This window comes from Mirounga leonina, unplaced genomic scaffold (genome assembly GCF_011800145.1).
Source record: "Mirounga leonina isolate KUSES-001 unplaced genomic scaffold, KU_Mleo_1.0 Mir_165, whole genome shotgun sequence".
Taxonomy (NCBI): Eukaryota; Metazoa; Chordata; class Mammalia; order Carnivora; family Phocidae; genus Mirounga; species Mirounga leonina.
Window position 1 is genome coordinate 45039207 of NW_023270415.1, and position 23273 is coordinate 45062479.

At 36.5% G+C, this 23273-nt stretch overlaps 1 protein-coding gene across 3 annotated transcripts in view; it reads right to left on the reverse strand.

Moving 5' to 3' along the window:
• STK3 (serine/threonine kinase 3) overlaps nucleotides 1–23273 on the reverse strand; it is a 274685-nt gene that overhangs the window by 172719 nt on the left and 78693 nt on the right. For all 3 annotated transcript variants that reach the window (XM_035011608.1, XM_035011609.1, XM_035011610.1), the window contains 2 exons: nucleotides 9610–9774; nucleotides 8936–9103 (listed from right to left, as the gene is read on the reverse strand). In XM_035011608.1, the coding sequence (XP_034867499.1) occupies nucleotides 8936–9103; nucleotides 9610–9774 (333 nt within the window). The remainder of the gene's footprint in view (nucleotides 1–8935; nucleotides 9104–9609; nucleotides 9775–23273) is intronic.

The window sequence follows — 23273 nt, forward strand, 5'->3', positions numbered from 1 at the left end:
CTCCCAATGGACTAATTATAAAGGAAGAATTACAAAGGGACTTAGAGTATTAGACTTGGGGTGCAAAGAATGATGGGGGACAGCTGGAAGGATAATAAACAGAGGCAGTAAAAAGTCAAAGGACCAGGAAATCTCAGTCAGCAAATAGAAAAAAAGCAGAGTAATACTTGAGAAAAGTCAATAAAAATGAGAAAAGAAACTCAACAACAAAAAAACCAAACCAACTGATAGACATTTCTTCAAAGATATACCAATGGAAAAATGCTCAACATCATTAGTTGTTTGGGAAATGCAAATCAAAACTATAATGAGATAGCCATTCACACCTATCAGGATGACTACTACCAAAAAGAAAATAAGTGTTGGAAAGAATGTGGAGAAACTGGAACCGTGTACACTGCTGGTAGGAATGTAAAATGGTACAGCTTACTGGAAAAAACAGTATGGAAGTTCCCCCCCAAATTATACATAAACAGTATGATCTAGCAATCCCAGTTCTGGGTATATACCCATAAGAATTAAAAGCGGAGTCTTGGGGCACCTCGGTGGCTCAGTCAGTTAAGTGTCCAACTCTTGGTTTCGGCTCAGGTCCTGATCTCAGGGTCCTGAGATCAAGCCCCGTGTCAGGCTCCGAGCTCAGCGTGGAGTCTGCTTATCCCTCTCCCTCTGCTCTTCCCCCTGAGCTCTCTCTCTCTCTCTCTCTCGAATAAATAAAATCTTAAAAAAAAAAAAAAGCAGAGTCTCAAAGAAATAAGTGTACACCTATGTTCACAGTAGCACTATACATAATAGCCAAAATTGGGAAGCAACCCAAGTGTCAGTCAATGGATGAATAAACAAAGTGAGGTATATACGTACAATAGGATATTATTCAGCTTTAAAAAGAAAAGAAATTCTGACATATGGTACAACATGAATGCACCTCTAAAACACGCTAAGTGAAAGAAGTCAGACACAAAAGGACAAATATTGTATGATTCCACCTATATGAGGTGCTTAGAACAGTCAAACTCATAGAGACTGAAAGTGGAATGGTGGTTACGAAATGTGGGGAGGAGATAATGAAGAATTATTCTTTAATGGGCACAGAGTTTCAGTTTGGGATGATAAAAATTTCTGAAAGTGGATAGTGTGATGGTTGCACAACAATGTGAGTGTACTTAAGGCCACTGAACTGTATACTTAAAAATGGTTAAAATGATAAATTTTATGTTGTGCATATTTTACCACAATAAAAAAATGAGAAAAACAGAGATATGTCCTAATATTAGTCACTATTAATCTTAAACTGTATATAATTTATTTTTTATTTAAATTCAATTAGCCAACATATAGGGCCTCATTAGTTTCAGATGTAGTGTTCAATAATTCATCAGTTGCGTATAACACCCAGTGCTCATCACATCACGTGCCCTCCTTAATTCAGGAGGACAGAATAGATTATGGAAGGTATAATGGCTGAAAGGCAGCCCCCCAAAAGATGTACCCATGTCCTAATCCCCAGAACTTCTGAATGTGACCTCATTTGGGGAAAAAAAGGTCTTTGCAGATCTTGAAAGGAGGCTATCACCCTGGATTACCCATGTGGTCCCTAAAACCAATGGCAAGTGTCCTTTTAAGAGAAAGGCAGAGGAAAATTTGAGGAGAAGGTAATTGAAGATGCAGACAGAAATGGAATAATGCAGCTACAATCCAAGAATGTCAAGGATTGCCAGCAGCCACCAAATGCTGGAAGAGGTGAAGAATGGATTCTCCATTAGGGCCTCAGGAGGGAGTACAACCCTGTCAACACCTTGATTTCAGACTTCTGGCCTCCAGAATTGCGAGAAAATAAATTTCTGTTGTTTAAAGCTACCAAATTTGTGGTAATTTGTTACGACAGCCCTAAGAATCTATTATGGGGGTAAAAAGATAAAAAGTAAGGAAGTGGGCCTTATAATCACAGAAGATGTCATTCAAGCCAAAATTTAAATTTTTTTTTTTTAAAGATTTTATTTATTTATTTGACAGAGAGATAGAGCCAGAGAGCACAAGCAGGGGGAATGACAGAGGGAGAGGGAGAAGCAGGCCCTGCATTGAGCAGGGAGCCCGATGCAGGGCTTGATCCCAGGCCCCCGAGATCATGACCCGAGCCGAAAGCAGATGCCCAACCATCTGAGCCACCCAGGCGCCCCTCAAGCCAAAATCTAGCTATGAAAACCAAGAGAAAAAGAGGATCCCTGGGCTTCACCACTAAGCCACAGCAGTCCCTGGCCACATGAGGTCCATGAACACTAGTGCTGAGGGCACGGTGCTGAAGCCACCCCCCCACCTCACGCAGGGCAGGGCAGGAGCGAGGTTTGCTTGCAGGTTCCTGGCCCAGTGAAAGGGGAATCTGGGCCAGCATGTCCACAGGTCAGACCACAGAGAAAGGCTGTACCCTGCTACCTCAGGCTCTAAGAAAGAGGCTTTCATCCAGGATGTTCCTACAAGTGAATATTAAGTCTGTGAATTAATACCCACATATTCCCTCATCCACTCCCAGACAAAATAAAGATACTTGTCTTTTGCCCTACATGTTAAATGCCTTTTGGGGAATCTTCCAAGAGGCAGTGCAAGCACACACACTAGGACAAGCCAGGTGTCTCCCAAGACCCACACAGTAGGGACAAGGAGATGGAAGATGTGTAAATAGGCTGAGTGTGGTATTAGTCCACTACCACAGTCTTCCAGAATTTCTCAACCAAATCTTACCGTTAATTGGGCAGGAAGGAGGGTCATTGATTCAGTTCTATTTAATAAAAAATGGATAACTCAGTTTTCACTCCTTAGACATGGATATAATGCCTTCTTTTTATAAAAGCCTCATTTTTTTTTTTTTTTTTTAAGAAATCTTGTTGGATTAGGAGTACACTTGGATGTGGAAGGAGCAGCACCACATGATTTGAGATAGGGGAAAGCTACTGTGTGTTTTATTTTTTTAATATTCAATATAGTGATTTTTTTTCCTAATGTCTGTGTTTACTTTGCACGTACTGGAGCATTTATTTCACTTATTAAAATGCACTGTTTCCCCAAAAGGGATGAGGGTGAAGAGGCTAGTTGGAAAAAACAGCAAGGTTAAGAAAAAAGTTCTTCAGGAAAGAAAGATAACATCATTTTCAAAAACATTCATCAAAAATATATTTTCCATGTTGAAAACATCTACAAGGTTCTTTTCTTCATAAGTGATGTGAGGATATACACAGAGAGACAGACAAAGATCTTTTTTTAGTGTAAAGGAACTCCTAATTTACTTTTTTTATTATTCTTATGTTAATCCCCATACATTACATCATTAGTTTTAGATGAAGTGTTCCATGATTCATTGTTTGTGCATAACACCCAGTGCTCCATGCAGAATGTGCCCTCCTCAATACCCACCACCAAGCTAACCCGTCCTCCCACCCCCCTCCCCTCTAGAACCCTGTTTGTTTTTCAGAGTCCATCGTCTCTCATGGTTCGTCTCCCCCTCCGATTTCCCCCGCTTCATTCTTCCCCTCCCGCTAACTTCTTCTTCTTCTTTTTTTTTCTTAAATATCCCTAATTTACTCTTAAACAGAGATTGTCAAGCTGTATATAAGTTGAATTTCCAGAAAATTGCCATTTACATGCCTCCAATTGTCTCCTTAAGTCGCATTTGACATAAATCTTCCCAAAATACACAATATATTTCTGCATCTTATTTTTTAAAGGCAATAAACATTCATATTATATTGTGCAGAAGTAAAATTCTTAGTCTCATTTTATTTTCTTTCCTTCAGTTGATGCCAAGCAATCATCAGTCACAAGGCCAGCTATCTCAAACAGTCCTTAGTCTGACTCAAACACTTCTGTCCTTATCCCTTTCAGCACGCCAGGTAATGTGTAATCAAACACAAAAGCTTGTAAAACAAAAGAAAACAAAACAAAAACTGCATTTAAAAGAATCAATAGGGTCTTAGTGATGTCTAAGAAACAATGTGCCTGGGTTTGATGGCAGGGTACAGGGATAGATATTTAGAAAAATGATACTATTCACTCATTTCCTGATTTTTTTTTATTTTTGGTAATTTTATTTCCTATAGAGCTGAGAAAGGGGCAGATCTCCAAAAAAGTGTGTGGTTAACTGAATTCAAAATTATATTATCTATTATTTATTATATTTAGTTCTATTTAACTGACCAAAATTAATTCGGCATCTTCATATTTAAACTTTTAAAATAAATTGTGCTTCGATAAAACTTGTTTAACATTTTGAGCAGATTTACCTCCATTTGTCATTATTCCTTAATCTATGTCCTTCCTTACTCCTTAATCTTAGCTGTATGTAAATTTATAAGCACATTTCATCCCTCCCCTGTTTACAAAGCTTTACATGTTTTAATGTGTATTTCATCATTGCCTTTTACTAGACAGATAATTGTTACTCTCGCCACAGCAAAGATATAGCTTGCACACACTACAAGATTCTCTTAAAAAAGAGAGAGAGAGAGAAAGCTGTATAAAAACTGTAAAATTTAGTTTATCCCTTGCCATCAAACAAATCCAGTGTTTTTAATAGCCCTTTCCTCCTTGAATATCTATATCCCAAATACCTCTGACTCTCTCTGAGGAATGATTAAACAAAGTATCAATCTTTGATAAATGATAAACTAAAACAAATGACCTCAGCCTTAACACTTTCAAAGACCCATTTTCAATTCACAGCCAAGTTCCAATTTAAGCACTTCCATTTTCTAATAACACTCAAAATATATGTCCTACAAAAAGCTTTATCAGTGAAATACCACAATATTAATTGGTGACTATTTAGACAGGAACAACCCCATTCTAAGTTATCCAAGCCTGATGCATCTCATCTTGACCCTAATTCTTGCTGGCCTAAGCAAGCATAGGTCTGGGGCAGGCCTGGAGCCTGGGCATACCAGAAGGATGGTGTATCTGAGAATAGGACTAGGAAACCAACCCCCAGTTCACTCAGTCTAGGAGTCAACTTCGTTGTTCTGGGGCTGTTTCTGTTACATACATCTAGAGGGCAGGCATAGTGAGAAGGGCTACAACCTTGTAAAAATGGCCAGAGAGAATTTCAGAAGGACTAGTATATAAAGGCTAGGGAAGCTGGCCCACCACATCCTAACTTAGCCTCCTATTCCAGATAGCCATCTATATGCAGTAAATCATAGAATATCCTTTACTTAAAATAACTAGCATTCTTTGCCTCCATCTGTTGTAGTGGTCTGTCCATCATTGCTATCTTCATTCCACTGTGACAACTTTGTAAACTATGGTTATCTCATAAGCTATATTGCTACCAAAAAAAAAAAAAAAATAGGAGTGGAACATAAAAAATTCTACCATATTGAAGTGCCTGGGTGGTTCAGTCGGTTAAGCATTCGACTTTGATTTCAACTCAGGTCATGATCTCAGGGTTGTGAGCTCGAGCCCTGCATTGGGCTCTGTGCTGGGTGTGGAGCCTGCTAAGATTCTCTCTCTCTCTCTCTCCCCCCACCCACCCGCCCTTCTCCCCTGCCAACTCATGCATGCGTGCACTCTCTCTCTAAAAAAAAAAAAAAATTTGTCCATATTTCTTCCCACTGAAAAATTTAGAAGTTTCGTATTTTAAATTAATAATTATGAGATTAAAATGTTGGCAGATTTTTATTTTTGCTAGCCACTCCTTCATTTGCATACAGTTGACATATAAACACAAAAGATACTTCCTTTTTGCCAAGGCAAGAAATGGACTAGCCCAAGTTGATATCTTTGTTCTGCCACTTCTAAGTTGTGTCATCTTAATAAAAAACATAATTCTTTAAATATCCATTTCACCCAATCCACTCATTAGAGACTGAAACATTTATTTTACAGAGTGGTTAAAATAAGAAAATTATTTAATTAAAAAAGAAAACTTCACTATTTCACTCACTAATCAGAGTTTTATATACTACCAGCTCTCTCATACCTTAACTACCACTTTATTGGCTCTCTAACCTCACTGAAAAGACTGAGATTCTGAAATAATTGGTTTGGGGGAGGGCTCCGGCACCAGAATTTTTTCAAAGCTCTCCAGGTACCTGCTATGCGGCAAGAGTGAAGAATGCTGTCTAGCTCCCTGATCTCTCCATTACCTTATACCCTCTCCCCTCTTTCCAGGCTAGACCCCCTTGGTAACCACCTGAACAAGTCTCTCGACAGCGTCCTTAAATGCGCGGTAGCTCTGTCGCTCCAAGACACTGATTCATTTAGACCCAAACCTGAGATCAAGGCTGTAACGTGCTGCACTCCGCTGCTGAGCATTGCTAAAGCAAGGCTAGAGCAAAGAATCGCAATGGTGACAAAACAATTCTCACGTTCCAACTTTAGCTGAGTCCTCAACAATCTGTTTTTCTCTCTTGGACAGCTCTTTCTTTTCTCCTCTCACCTGACCTCCCACCAAACTAATCTAAGCCTTGGTGAAGCAGGAAATATTATTAATTTTATTAAAATTCCACCCTTGCATGCATATCTTTTAATATTCTCTATGATAAAATGAGAAATACACACAAAGCACCTGCCCTGCACACAGAACAACAAAGATTATCTCAAGGAAAAGCACTTGTGTGACTGAACAGCAAGCTAAACAAGCTGCAACTCTTTTTTCAAGGAACACCATTTTTACCTGAAGGAATAACTGACAGAAAAACTATGGTTATTCAGACTTGGGTATTTGATTGACATTCTCTCAAAAACGAACCAAGTGAACCTGTCATTTTAAGGAAAACTATCATATTTGTTGCCAATGATAAAATCTGAGCTTTCAAGTGAAAATTCAAATTTTGGAAAACTTGTATCTGTCACATGATCTCAAGAGTTTCCCAATACCTGCAGTTTATACTTGACTTTGTATAAAGCAGTTCACAAACATGAAAAAGGCTAAATAATGATAACATAATTTAAATAGCAACTTAAAACCTTGCTGTGTTTGGAAATGCACAAGGCAACATTTGATAAACTGTCCAAAGAATTACAGGGCTAAAAATCGCCTATAATACAAGTTGTGAGGAAAGAAATTTACTTAGGGGCGCCTGGGTGGCTGGCTCAGTTGGGCAAGCATACAACTCTTGATTTCGGCTCAGGTTATGATCTCAGGGTCGTGAGACTGAGTCCCACATTGGGCTCCACGCTCAGCACAGAATCTGCTTCAGCTTCTCTCCATCTCCCTCTGTCCCATCCCCCTCTCCCTCTCTAAATAAATAATAAAATCTTTAAAACAGAAATTTACTTAGGTGGTGGCTACCAAGGAAGGCTTTATATAGAAATAATATCTGACCTGAGACTTGAATGAGTAGGATTTAGACTGGTAGAAAAAAGTGAGATAGAAAGATGCTGATAGATAGAATTTCAAAGAAAAATACTATCTTCAAGTGTATTTTTACTATTTCATATGTGCGAATTTAAACTGTCAAGTGATATTTTAAGATCATGGAAGTTGGGAACCACATACTACAATTCTTTACTACCTATTTGAAAGACTACTTCAGGGTCAAATTTAATATGCTGATCTATGAGGTTGGAAAAATAAGATCTATATATAAGGAGGAAGCAGAAGAGTAATAATCTAAGTCCTGGGTTAAATCCCAGCTCTGGCACTTGCCTAGGATGCCTTGGAAAATTCAGTTAACCTCACTAATTCAAATTCAAATACTCCTAGTTTGAGGATCACCTTAAAATATTATAACTTAAAGTACCAAAGATAAGTAATAATCAGAGAATAAATGAGAATTTGTGTTGCTGGTTTTATGTTGACCTTATGATTTTTCATGTGATTTTGCAAACAAACAATTCATGCCATTTTTTGTTTTTTACTTTAGCAAAAGTAATTTATATACACAAGGAAGATGATACATATTATATGCAATTGTATTACTCAGAATTCTCTATATAGTGGCAGGCAGATTTTTAAATATTTTCAGTAGAGTACACTGTTACTTATATTACTGAAATTCAATCGACAATAGAATTGTATTATCAGAAATAATTCCAATTTATTCTTCTTCAGATGTTCCAAATTACTGCATTCTCTTTCCTCCCATCTATTTACTTCACACATTTCTCCAGTCATCCTGACACCATCTTCTCCTCTCTCTCCACACACACACACACACACACACACACTACCTCTCACTCTTTTCTTTCTCTTCTTCTTGAGGAAGCTCCAGCCACTAGGGGGCAATAAGTTCACGAAGACAGATGTCCTTATCTATAATGAATTGAGATTCACCACTAAGAAACCTAAAAACTATATATATCATCACAAACCCTGAAGCAGAGGCAATTAGACTGAATATGCAAGGTACATATTTCAAACTCAAAAAAATCATCCTGGAAAAAGGACTTCATAGAAGTATATAATAATGCTCAAAAAAGGAATTCTATTTTCTCACTAAGTACCAACTGAAGAAATAAGATTAATTTGCCTACAGGTATGTAGCAATATTAGAAGTCAGGCTTTTTAAACACTAGCTTCAGATGAGAGAAGAAAAAAAGGAAAACAAAAACACAGAAAGGTAGAATTTGCAGAGTGGGTAGAAAAGTGAGAATTGATTTTTCCAAGGCCTCCACAGCCACACTGAGAAAATGATGGATAAACTGAAGAATATAGTGACTTTACCAACCCTTTCTTCTATTGAAAAGCAAGGGGAAATTTTACAGGTATATTTTTGGTGGAGGAAAAAAGACTATAAAGAGAAATATAGCCTTCACTTCTTTTCTCACAATTGAGGATGTGGGAGGAAAAAAGTTAACATCACTAACCTCTGACAGGTAATTTTATTATTTTTGGCACAGAACGAAAGTTCAAATCAACTTATTTAATTTACTTTATATTTATTTATTTACACTGACATTACAGAACTGCCACTTACATAACGTTTTTAGCAAACCATCATTTTCTTACCCTCATGGGATGTATATCAGCATAAGGAGGTTTTCCTTCAGCCATTTCTATAGAAGTAATGCCAAGGGACCAGATGTCAGCCACACAGTTATAGCCTATTTCTTGAATTACCTCAGGAGCCATCCAAAACGGAGTTCCTATCACAGTATTGCGTTTTGCCATTGTATCCTGCAAAAACATTACACTGACATAAATACTACTATAAAAACACTAAGGGACTCTGTTTGCCAACATATTCATTCAACTGCATAGTGAAACCCTCAAATACTACAGATTATATAAAACATTGACTATTTTCCTCCAATTTCAACTGACAATGACATATTTAGGAATTCCGAATTCTGTAAAAAGCAAGAGTACACAACTTATCTATAACCACCTTCATTAAAGACAGTCATTAAAAATAGTACTGTAACAAAGCTACAGAAATGGATCAATGTAGCTTTCTTTTTTAAACATTTAAGCATTTCAAAGACATTTTTTTCATATTCATTCAATGTCTCTTAAATTGTAAATAAAAATAATAAATAATACTGAAATTATGGCTCCTTCTCCCCAAGAACAATGTAGTTATGTATTTCTTCCCATCACCCCCTCCAAAAAGTTATCAACATTCAGGTACAATCAAACCTAGACATATAGGCCACAAGCGGTTCCAAAATTATTACACTTACTGTTAACTGACCAGCCACTCCAAAATCGGCCAATTTTGCATGTCCTTCTGTATTGAGGAGAATATTTCCAGCTTTTATATCTCTGTGTATTTTTCTCATAAAGTGCAAATATTCTAGTCCTTTCAAAGTAGATTTAAGAATAGTTGCAATTTCATCTTCTGTTAACTGGAAAGAAATATTTTTAAAACTAGATTGAAAAACCATGCTAGATAAACTCTTACAAAAGAGCACTGGTGGCAAACACTTCTTTCTAATGACCATTAAACCTCTAGGAAAAGGCTAAAAAGATAACGAACTGGGAACTTCTTTTTCTTCACACATTCTTTGTCATTCTTATGATACATTTTACTGATGTAAAATAATTTTCAGTATTAAATTCCTTCTTTTAAAATTATCAATGTCACTCCTAAAGCACATAACCTATCCCAAGAATCAATACAACCCTAAGAAATCACTATTTCCCATATCTTCTGACACTGAGGTAACGATATCACAGCTATCCATCCTGAAAGTAAATTCAGACATTCTTCCCTATGATGTCACTAATTCTTGATGGAAATGAAAATCAACAGTTTTACACAAAGGGAAGGAAACAAGCATGGCTTGCCAAGAGTCTCCTGCATGAAGCGATTATGCCCATACCTCTCCTACTGCTCCAGCCAGGTCATCCTAAACCACCCAAATCCTGCATTGCTAGCCCCGAGAAGGAGAACTCAAAAATAAAAATTCCAGAGAAAGACTAGGAAAATGGAAACACAAACAAAGGTTGTCAGGGGAAGGAAAAGGGGGTAGGAGGGAGAAAAGCAGCCACGGCGAGAAGAAGGAAGAGAAACACTCTTAGTAGCTATGGCAATGGAGCCCGTGTTATCTGTACCAGCCGTGGTGCTAACCATTTTGCATGCATTATCTCATTTATCCTTAAGCCAACCCTACAAGCGAGATACTATTATTGCCACCACCTGACAAATGAGAAAGTTACTGCATAGAGAGGTTCAGTAAATTCCTCTGGTCACACACAAGATGGAACCAAGATGTGAGTTCTGTCTTACTATAATCTATGCTTTTAACCACTATGCTATATGGCCTCTCTTGACAAACCTTGTTCAAGTGCCATCTATGAAAGCCTCTATTTTTATTGAAAACACCTTCTTAGCTTTTTTTTTTTTAAGATTTTATTTATTTATTTGACAGAGAGAGACAGCGAGAGAGGGAACACAAGCAGGGGGAGTGGGGGAGGGAGAAGCAGGCTTCCCGCCAAGCAGGGAGCCTGATGTGGGGCTCGATCCCAGGACCCTGGGATCATGACCTGAGCCGAAGTCAGACGCTTAACGACTGAGCCACCCAGGCGCCCCCACCCGATTAGCTTTTAAATATATCCAAGTGATATTAGAAGTTCATAACAATAAATCTACTTTTGCTCTAAGCACAACGAGCAAATATAACCCAAGATAAGCTGATGGAAGAGGAAAGTTCCAATTTATACAAAGATAGAGGACACTACTCTGTATGAGAAGGAAAAAAAAGAAAGAAAATTCAAATACCCAACAATGGGATAAGAGAAAGATAGAGGGGAAATTAAAAATATAAAAATATTATACTACAAAGCTGTAGTAATCAAAACAGTAAAACAATATACAATATGGTACTGGTGTAAAAACAGACACATATATCAATGGAACAAACATAAAGCCCAGCAATAAACCTAAATATTTATGGTCAATTAATCTACAACCAAGAACTCAAGAATATACAATGGGAAAGAGACAGTCTTTTCAACAAATGGTACTAGGAAAACTGGACAGCTACATGCAAAAGAATGAAACTGGACCATTTTCTTACACCATACACAAAAATAAACTCAAAATGGGTTAAAGACCTAAATGTGAGACCTGAAACCATAAAATTACTAGAAGAAAACACAGGCAGTAATTTCTTTGACATCAGCCATAGAAACATTTTCCTAAATATGTTTCCTCTGGCAAGGGAAACAGAAGCAAAATTCAACTATTGGGACACATCAAAATAAAAAGGTTTTACACAGAAAAGGAGCCATCAACAAAACAAAAAGGCAAACTACTGAGGGAAAAATATATTTGCAAAAGATACATCCAATAAGGGGTTGCTATCCAAAATATATAAAGAACTTAACACAACTCAACATACACACAAAAAAACAATCCATTAAAAATGGGCAGAGCAGCTGAATAGACATTTTTCCAAAGACATACAGACAGCTAACAGACATATGAAAAGATGCTCAACATCACTCATCATCAGGGAAATGCAAGTTAAAACCACAATGAGACATCCCTTTATACCTGTCAGAATGGCTAAAATCAAAAACACAAGAAATAACAAGTGTTGGTAATGATGTGAAGTAAAAGGAACCCTCATACAATTGTTGGTGGGAATGCAAATTGGTGCAACCACTGTGAAAAACAATATGGAGGGTCTTCGAAAAAATTAAAAATAGAATCACCATATGATACAGTAATTCCATTACTGGATATTTACCCAAAGAAAATGAAAACACTGATTCAAAAAGATATATGCAGCCCTATGTTTATTGCAGCATCAAGTGTCCATTCATCTACACACACACACACACACACACACAGAGGAATATTATTCAGCCATAAAAAAGAATGAAATCTTGCCAACAGCAACAACATGGATGGACCTAAAGGGTATAATGCTAAGTGAAATAAGTCAGAGAAAGACAAATACCATATGATTTTACTCATGTGTGGAATTTAAGAAACAAATGAACAGGCAAAGAAAAAAAGAGACAAATGAACCAGACTCTTAAATATAGAGAACAAACTGGTGGTTGTCACAGGGGAGGTGGATGGGGGAGTGGATGAGTGAAATAGATAAAAGAGATTAACAGTACACTTATTTTGATCACTGAGAAATGTAAAGAAGTGTGGAACCACACCCGAAACTAATATAACACTATATGTTAATTATAGTTGAATAATTATTCATATATATTTATACACACACACATATATAAAGACTATGAAGGGGCACCTGGGTGGCACAGTTGGTTGAGTGTCCAACTCTCAGTTTTGGCTCAGGTTGTGATCTCATGGTTGTGAGATCAAGTCCAGTGTCAGGCTCCCTACTCAGCGTGGAGTCTGCTTAAGATTCTCTCTCTCTCCCTCTCCCTCTGCCCCTTCCACCCCCCACATGTGCGCTCTCTGTCTCTAAAATAAATAAATAAATCTTTAAAAAAACAACAAAAAACTGCTTTAAGACTGTAGAATGTGAAAGTAATTACTGGAAGACGTTTGTTTCAACTGCCACCAATGTCACCGTGGCTCGTGTCTCATTAAGAAACAACTTCAGAAAAACTGCATATTCACATGCAAAAAAAAAAAAAAAAAAAAAAAGAAGTTGGACCCCTACCTCACACGATATTTAAAAATTTACTCAAAATAGGGCGCCTGGGTGGCTCAGTTGGTTAAGCGACTGCCTTCGGCTCAGGTCATGATCCTGGAGTCCCTGGATCGAGTCCCGCATCAGGCTCCCTGCTCGGCAGGGAGCCTGCTTCTGCCTCTGACCCTCCCCCCGCTCATGTGCTCTCTCTCTCTCTCATTCTCTCTGTCTCAAATAAATAAATAAAACCTTTAAAAAAATAAAAATAAATAAAAAAAAATTTACTCAAAATAGGTCAACAACTTAAATATGAGTTAAAACCATAAAACATAGGGGTAAATCTTCATGACTGTTGGTTTGGCAATGGATCATTAAGTATAATATCAAAAGTAAAGCAACAAGAGGAAAAATGATAAATTAGACTTCACCAAAATTAAAAATTTTGTGCATTAAAGAATATTAAGGAAGTGAAATGACAACCTACAAAATGGGAGAAAATATTTGCAAATAATACATCTGATAAGGGTCTAGTATCCAGAATATATAAATAACTCTTATAACTCAACAACAAAAAAAAACCCAATCTAAACATGGGCAAAGGACTTAAACAGACATTTCCCAAAACAGATGTATAAATGGCCATATATGAAAAGACAGATGTTCAATTGTCATCATCACTGGTCATTAGGAAATACAAATTAAAACCACAATGAGGTACCACTTCACACTCACTAGTATGCCTATAACAAAAAAAAAAAAAAAGAAGAAGATGAAAAAAACAACAGCACTGGCAAGGATGTGAAGAAATTGGGAGCTATCGGACACTGACAGTGAGAATGTAAAATGGTGCAGCTTCTGTGGAAAACAGTATTTCATTCCTCAAAAAGTTAAATAAAAAAAGTTAAAGACAAAATTACCATATGACCCAGCAATTCCATTCCTAGGTATATATTCAAAATAACTGAAAACTAGTACTCAAACAAATATACATACAGGAATGTCCGTAATAATACTATTCACAATGGCCAAAAGATTGAAACAACCCAAATGTCTATCAACAGATGAATGCAGGGGCACCTGGGTGACTCAGCTGGTTAAGTGTCTGCCTTCAGCTCGGTCATGATCCTGGGGGCCTGGGATTCGCCTCCAGTTGGGCTCCCTACTCAGCGGGGAGTCTGCTTCTCTCTCTGTCCCTCCCCCTGCTCATGCTCCCTCTCCCTCTCTCTCCCAAATAAATAAATAAAACCTTAAAAAAAAAAAAACAGATGAATGGATAAAGTATGGTATATACATACAGTGGAGTATTATTCAGCCATTAAAAAGAATAAAGTACTGACACATGCTACAATGTGGATGGACTTCAAAAACACTGTTAAGTAAAAGAAGCCAGAACAAAAGGACACATTTATATGAAATATTCACAATAGGTAAATCCTTAGAGAAAGAAAGCAGATTGGTGGTTGCCAGGGCTGCAGCAGAATAGGGAAAACAAGGAACAACTGCTTAATCGGTTTGGGGTGATGAAAATATTTTTAAACTAGACAGAGGTGGTGATTATATATGGTGAATACACTCAGACCACCGAATTGTTCACTTTAAAATGGCTAATTTTATGTTATGTGAATTTCATCTCCATTAAAAAAAAAAAAAAAAACGGGGCACCTGGGTGTCTCAGTTGTTAAGCATCTGCCTTCGGCTCAGGTCCTGATCCCAGGGTCCTGGGATCGAGTCCCGCATCGGGCTCCCTGCTCCGTGGAGAGCCTGCTTCTCCCTCTCCCACTCCCCCTGCTTGTGTTCCCTCTCTCACTGTGTCTCTCTCTGTCAAATAAGTAAATAAAATCTTTATAAAAAAAAAAAAAACCCTAACCATGTTAAAATTCCTAAACAAATTGGAAGACAGTTTACATTTACATGTAACACTAATACATATTGTTATAAATGTATTGTACATGTTTATTTGTACTTGAATAATGTGCTGGCTTTAGATAAGTTTGCTTTCTTTATAAAAGAAAGTACGGGAGGGGAGGGGAGGGGAGGGGAGAGGAAGAAAGAAAGAAGGAGGGAGGGAGGGAAGGAAGGAAGGAAGGGAGGTAAAAAAGAAACAAACAACCTGGACCTCCTTCCCCTAACCTCTGAAATGCCAACTTCCCCTCATCCTTTCCAAATTATAAGACCCTAAGACTACTCTAAACCATTTCTCAATCCTACACTCCTCAGTGGTAATGTAAGGATCTGACTTACTTGATAAATCCACTCTAGGGCAAGATACCTGATCCAGAATGCCTTTTATTCATTCAATAAATATTTATCAAGCACCAACTACATGGCAGGAATTACACCAGTTGCTGGGGATACAACAATGAATAAAACGAGAAGTGTACTTTCTCTCATGGAGCTTATATTCTACAAGGAAGGGATAATTTGATGATAATAGAAAATAGGGTAAGGCAGAAAACAGTGATGACTGCTATCAGAACAATAAAACAGAAAGCTATTGACCAAGAATAACTGAGAAAGGCTCTTTAGAGTAGCCATCAAAGAAGGCCTGAAAGACATTTTTGCTGAAGTCTTAAAGGACATGAGAGAGCTAACCATGTAATTGGCTATCTGGGAACATGACATTCCACACAAAGGAAACAAGAATAAAAAATTAAAAAAAAACATGATTCAGGAAAAAGCCTCCCATATTTGAGTTCAAGAAAGAAAGCTCAAGTTTAGTGAGTCAGGAAAACACTAGTTCTAGATGAGATTTGGGAGACACGCATGAGCCAGATCACCCAAGGCTTCAGAGGCCATGGGTAAGGAGCCTGGATTATCTGAAAATTCTAGTACTACCAGGAATTTATTCTCTATCTTAGACCAGGTGGTCTAACGTAGGCACTATGTTCTAAAGTTGCACTGCCCAATACAGCAGCTCCCAAGCATGTGAAACATAGCCAACCCAAACTGAGTTATGTTATAAATATAAAATATACACCAAAGTTCAAAGCTTAGTACTAAGAAGAGAAGACAAAGTACCTCATTAATAATTTTTAAATTAATTATACCTTTAAATGATATTTATATATTAATATTATAAAATTTATTAATGTTTAACAAGTTATTAATACTACAATAATATTAGATATATTATTTAATATAATATTGGTGCTATATACTAATATATTTAATATATTATTAAAGTTAATTTCACCTATCACTTTTTTCTTTTTTAATGTGGCTACCAGGAAATTTTAAATTACATTTGTGGCTCATTTCATGTTTCTATTGGACAGTACTGCACTGAGAAAGGGTCCACAACAGCAGGGATCTTTCTTCTGTTCACTGATTATCCACAATGCTTGGAACCTGCCTGGCTATCGTTAGCACTTGATAAATAATAAATGAATAGACACAGCAGTTATAAAAAGAAAGGCAATACCACATAAATTAGCAGTTTACAGCCAAGGTGGGAGGGTGGGAGGCAGGAGTGTCCTTGAGGGCCACCACAATGCACCACTGCAGAAGGTGTGCAAGGTGGTGGTGCTGTCCTAGGTGCCTGGGTTTTTCCCCTCGCCCCATTCCTGGTATAAAAATTTAAAAAAGCAGCACCAGCCCATAAAACTGTCATGTTTAATTACTTCAATGTTGACCTTTTCAGTTACCTAGACTTCAATTTTTTTTTAAAGATTTTATTTATTTATTTGACAGAGAGAGAGAGAGAGACAGTGAGAGAGGGAATACAAGCGGGGGGTGGGGTGGGAGAGGGAGAAGCAAACAGGGAGCCCGATGCGGGGCTCGATCCCAGGACCCTGGGACCATGACCTGAGTCGAAGGCAGCCGCTTAACAACTGAGCCACCCAGGGGCCCCTACACTTCAATTTTTATCCTCTTAACATTCCATTATTTCCAATCAACAAGTCACTAATCCTTCATTAACTCTTTGATTTGTTATCTCTGCATCTGTACCCTATATTGCGGAGCTATACTAGAGAAAGTTCAGGATTAAACAGACTTCTATACTTCAAGGTCTCAAGATCTGATTTCAGTGCTATAAAGAATTTGCCACTAGACAAATTCACAGCAAGACTAAAGATCTGCCAAAGACATTATACTGATTCATGAACTGTCTAGCTTTACAAGATGATTTCAAAGGTCCATTCCAACTCTATGATTCTATACTTACAAAAGATCTTCATAGTCGTAACAGAAATAAATTCCCACTAATTCAGACATCCATTTTTTTAATTCTCTTGACAAATATCTACTTGACTGACTCACACAGATTCTGTTAAAGGTGCCAGGTGTTGCAGGCGAAGACATGGACAGTCTCAGTCCTTATAAAGCTTCTAAGACTACCGAGGGCATGGCCTGTATTTGGCCCTGAATGATTAAAGGTGCAGAAGGCAGACCTGAATCAAATTGTATAAAGTTTATAAAGTCCCTCTTTCATTAGGCTTTTCTCTCTTTGTAATTAACTCCTCCCCTTACTTCAGGGGTCACCTCATATCCTGCCCTAATCAAAAAATGACACAATATCCAGTCATTCATACTAGTACATGGATACATCTTAAAGTTATCTGTGATACAGTATTATTTTAACAATCCATTTGAATATTAAAGCTTGAATGAGGTATCTACACATTAGGCCTTTTAACTTCAATTATGAAATGAAAGGTTTCTATCCCTCAATAAAATAATTTAAACAACAATAAACAGTAACATTTTCTAGAACAGAGATATAACACTATCTTAAATTTTTATACTACTTTATAGTTAGTAAGGAGTATTTTATGAGTCTCACAACAACTCAATTAAGTAAACAGAAACACACCGTCCTTTTTTTAGATGAGGAAACAAATTCAGAGAAATAAAGTGATCTGTCAAATATCATACAAATATTAAGTGGCAAAGCCCATGTCTTCTGGCTTACACAAACATGAATATATGAATTGGTCTCAATGTAAGAAAACACGGAGTTGCAAGGCTTGCTCCAAGGATGATATTCAAAATATATGACAGTAACGGCAATGTCTAATCAAAAGAGTCACCAGCCATAATACCAATGGTTAAATTAAGAATAGATACCAGCCATAAACAAGCAGTAAAACTGAACGCCTGCCTCATCCCATCACTCAAATGTAGATTATTTTAAATGGTGTGCCAGCCAAACAAAACAAGTATACTGTTAATAAATTCTGCAAGGACACTCACTTGGCCTGAAAAGTAACCTTAACTGAGGACACTGTAAGTGGCTTAATGAGTATTTTATTGAAAGTATATGGAGCACTGGGTGTTATACGAAAACAATGAATCATGGAACACTACATCAAAAACTAATGATGTACCATATGGTGACCAACATAACATAATAAAATAAAATTTAATTTAATTTAATTTTAAAAGTATATGCTTAATACCACTAAAACAAACCCATAGATCAATGATTTAAACATTTTTAAATGATTTAAATAAAAATAGAAGAAAATCAAAGTATCAAACCAGTAGGCAGAAAAGAATAGTTTCTCATCAAAAAAAGCAAACAAAAATTATGAGAATTTATTAGCTTTGTCTACATAAAAACTACAAGCTTAGAAAACAGAAAAATACAGAAAATGTAGTAAGATATTTAGTGTATAGATTTAGAACATAAAGAGCTCAAATAAATCTTTCAGAAAAACAATAAAACCCAACAAATAGGCAAAGAAATGAATATACAATTCACAAATATACAAAAACTAAAAATAAAGCTGTTAACATACACAGAAAATATTAAACTTCAGTTATTATCAAAGAAAAGCAAATTAAAACAATGAGGTATCAATTATAAAATTATCCCATACGGATCACAATGTTGCCGAGGATAAGAGCACATGTGTGGCAGACAGGAAGAATATAAAGCATGTGTGAAAGTGATCTAAGAATGCAGAAGTATTTTCCAAAAAGCCCTAGATAACACTCATTCACTGAAAAAACATTTACTGAGCACCTGCTCTACATTGAATTTAAAAAATCTTTAACCTAACCTTATGTGGCTCAATCTAGCATGAAAGACAGACTTCAAAACTCAGAAACTATTATAAAAAAAACACTTTTCAAAGTGAAATGGGACCACAGTGGAGAGGAATTAACTAGGGAAGAAAGTGGAAGTGGCATTAAAATTAGGCTCTGAATAAAAAAAGTAGCTCACCATCCAGAAAAAGGAAAGATTTCAAAAGAGTAATTCAAATAATTAACTAAAGAATAGTATAATAGTTATGAAATGGCACTCAGAAATCAAGTAAGGCCTATTTTTTTCCCTTCTATTATGATGAGAAAAATGGTTAAAAAAAAAAAGCGATGGGCCAAATTTCAGCCTTCTAAGTACCAAAATGCAGGTAAATCTTAGCAAATCTGAAGGAATAAATGTTTGCCTGGCCTCTTCTAAATAAATGTCAGTGGTATCAAATGAACTGTGGATAAAAGCAATATCTATATCAACATTTCACAAGCATTTTGTGGCACTAATAGAGAAGAACGAGATAGGAACTTGTGTTTATTTAATGGAAACTATACAACAGACCTTGAACAAGATATTTCATGTCCTTTACACACACTATTTTGTTAAAAAGAAGGGAAAGAAGGAAGGCAGGAAGTCAAATAGTTGACAGTCATTTTCTTAAATAGCGTTTTGTTCTCAAACAACCTTTAAATATATGAAATCTCTTTTATATATAAACATAGCCAGTTACCAAAGTGACTAGAATTCTATTTGGCAACAGAGGGAACTATTCCCATTACTATGTAAAATTTAAAGTAGTATCATTTTCATTTCTATAATTAAAACTTTTCATCAGTTCAGACAGACCAGACCATATCCAGCTATTTCAAAATGGTCAGGTTTATTCTAAAAACACTTAAAACACAAACACACACACACAAACACACACACAACACACACGGGATAGAGGATCTTACTTTACACAGAAGGAGGTAACTAATGTAAAATTTCTGTTCTAAGATGGAAAACTCTTAGATCCATTCTCAAACCACAGCTGACACTTCATTTAGTGGTATCTGTCAAAATCCTTTCCAATGAAAAATTTTATCAACAGAGTACTTCACCTGTGGACTTAATTAGGTTATCTTTAATACAATACAGGTTTAATTTTATTTCTATCACTATATAAATGGGGCAATGTCATTTTAAAATCATTTGAATCATATTTTATAGTCTATTTAAAAAAATAAATAAAGGAAGGTGAGAAAGATATAATAAACCATGAATGAAATACTCAGTAATCAGGGATGGAAATAAGACTTCTATAGCTGAGCTAATACACTAAAAGACGGAAGTCTACATCTGGTTTCAATACTGGTATGAATTCACTGGCAAATTTAAAAAGAATCTCACTGTACAAAAACAAAAAGATGGTTTTGATAGCCTTTAGTCTTCTGGTTACTTTTGTTTCTACAGTCATATGATTAGTATAATAATATGATACATTTAATATGTCACTGTGTATATGGTTTTGATAAAAATGCACCCACCAAATTGTCTCAAGGGCACATGCACAAGCTGTTTTAAAATATATATACTGCCTTAATGTTTTTATGTCAGTAAAAACAAATTCAAGTGAGCTTTTGTACTTTCATGCAAAATTAAGAATTTTAATTTTCTAAAAATGAATCTTGACAATCTTACCTAAACCCTACCTTTCTGAAATGATTATTTATTTACATAAAATAATGCATTAATTCTATATTTAGTACCTATGATCTATTAAGAAAATGAGAAAGAATGAGACATAGTTCCCCCTTTCAAGGGCCATACAGACAGCTAATTATATCTGATTATAAAATTTCAAGTTTCAACTTTCACAGTGACTTTTCATAAAGTCTTGAACACCATTTGATGAAAACTCACCAATGTAATCCTTACATGGTCTTTTAAGTCCTGGATCAAATCTCGCCTCTTTCAAGAAATCACCCTATATTCCCCAAGTCAGGGTTTACCTCTCCAGTGATGATATGATAACATCAACTAAATAGCTTGCATTTACTGAGATTTAACTATGCCGGTCACATGACAGCTATCATTTCATTTAATACCCCAACACAACTGTGGGAGGTAAGTACTAACAAGAATTTACTGAGGGCCTGTTATACTGCCCTTGCCTTCATGGTGCTCAAAATTTAAGTGGAAAGGCAAGGGCACAGGAACAAATAATTACAACATTAGGTAATGCAGGTAGCAACACAGTTAGCTAGAGGAGCACTCCAGGACAGGAGTTCCGAAAGTTGATCATGCATCACAACAGTACTCTGAAAATAAAACCCAAACCGTATCATTTAACCCTCAAGTCCTTGTATCGTTCAAGCCTTGACAATCTCACCACACCATCTCCCTACTCCAAGAAGCCTTCACAGAGGAGGTAACTTTTGAGCTGACTCTTGAAGAATGAACAAAGTTTGTCAGGTGACCAAAGACGGAAGGAAATACTAGCTATGTGTAAAGGCAACGGGCATAAAAATATATGAAGTCCAGTACCAGTAAATGGTTCTTTGTGTCTGAAGTAACGTGTCTGGAAAAATAGTGCAAAATGCAAAGGTAGGTTAGGGCCAAACTCTGCTCTATGTATCCGCAAATTTTTAAGTGGAAAGATGAAACGAACATATCTGACCTTTCAGAAAGAAAACTCTGATGGCAGACTCTCAGTCTACTAGTGTGGAAAGCTAGTGTGGGGAAGATAAATAATAAAATCACTTATAATAGTCGTAGCACTGAGAGCAGCAGACATAGCAGCTCACAAGGACGCAGCCTTGCTTCCAACTCCAATGGCGATTCCTGTGGTAGAATTAATAATGAACATCTTAAGCAAAATTAGACAAAAGCAGGGAAGATGAAGAAGAGTCAGAGCATGCAGGGAAGCAGGAAGGCATCGAAAGCAAAATCCATACTTCTTTCATAATCCAAGCTGAAACTGCCTCAGCACTAAAAAAATCATATATGACTTAAGTAGCAGCCTCTCAACCAAAAAAAAATTGTTATTAAAAATGAACTTGCCCTCTAACCCAGTAATGCCATTTCTCAGAATGTATCCAATGGACATAAAATAACATAAGTCTGCCAATACACAAATACAACAGTTCCTGCAGCTTTGATTGTAACAACAAAAACTGAAAAGCTGGAACTCATTTTATCCAAAGTACTGAAAAAATATATATTTGTTACATACACCCGGACCTATATGTACCAGTAGAGGAAGATCTCTAAGATATATCAGAAGTTAAAGGGGGGAAAAAAAAGACAAGGTATGGAACACCACATATACAGTATGAATCCCTTGTGTAAAATAAGATATGCATATATATGTGCTCAAAGGACGCACAAGAAACTATTAACTGACATTACCTCAAGGAAGTAAAATTGAGGGATGAGTAAAGAGACACTAAGTTCCTCTTCCATACTATTTGAAATGTTTACGATGTACTCATATCACTTATATTTTTTCCTTAATTTATATCATTAAAAGGGGGAGCAGCTCACACATTCTGGTTAAAAGTATAGAGAACTGTTGCTATACAATTTTAAAAGATCTCCATCTAAAATTGTTAAAATTAGGGGTGCCTGGGTGGCCCAGTTAGTTAAGCATCTGCCTTTGGCTCAGGTCATGATCCCAGGGTCCCTGCTCAGTGGGGAGTCTGCTTCTCCCTCTCCCTCTGCCCCCAACCCCCGTTCCTGCTCTCTCTCTCTCCCCCTCTCATGCGCTCCGTCTCACAAATAAATAAATAAAATCTTAAAATAAAACAAAATTGTTAAAATTAGAGATCTGCAACTTAAGGAGCTAAATTCCCATTTTCTGGAAAATTAACTTACAAACATCTCTTGATTTCCTGAGATAAACCCAAAACTTTTACTGGATAAGACACAATAATCTTTTAGCATATTTTTCTAATGCTAGAGAATATTCACTATTTCAACAAATACCATAAAATTCTTAAATCATTAGTAATTAAAAATTATATACCATTGTTAAAGTTTCTGCCTTGATAGTAAAATAGCAATTTAAGTTTCTGCAGAACTTTCCAGGTTACAAAATGTTCTGACACTCATCCTCTTTGTTCCTCACAAGAAAACACTGAGGTAGGTAAGGAAAGTAATATGATATTAGGTCCATTTTAGGCTTAGGCATCTTAAGTTTAGAGTAGTTACACAATGTACCCATGGTCACAGAGTTACTAAGTAACAACACAGGAATCAACGCTGGGTCTTCTGGTTCCAGGTCCAAGAGTCCTTCCACTAAACCACATCACTTCAAATA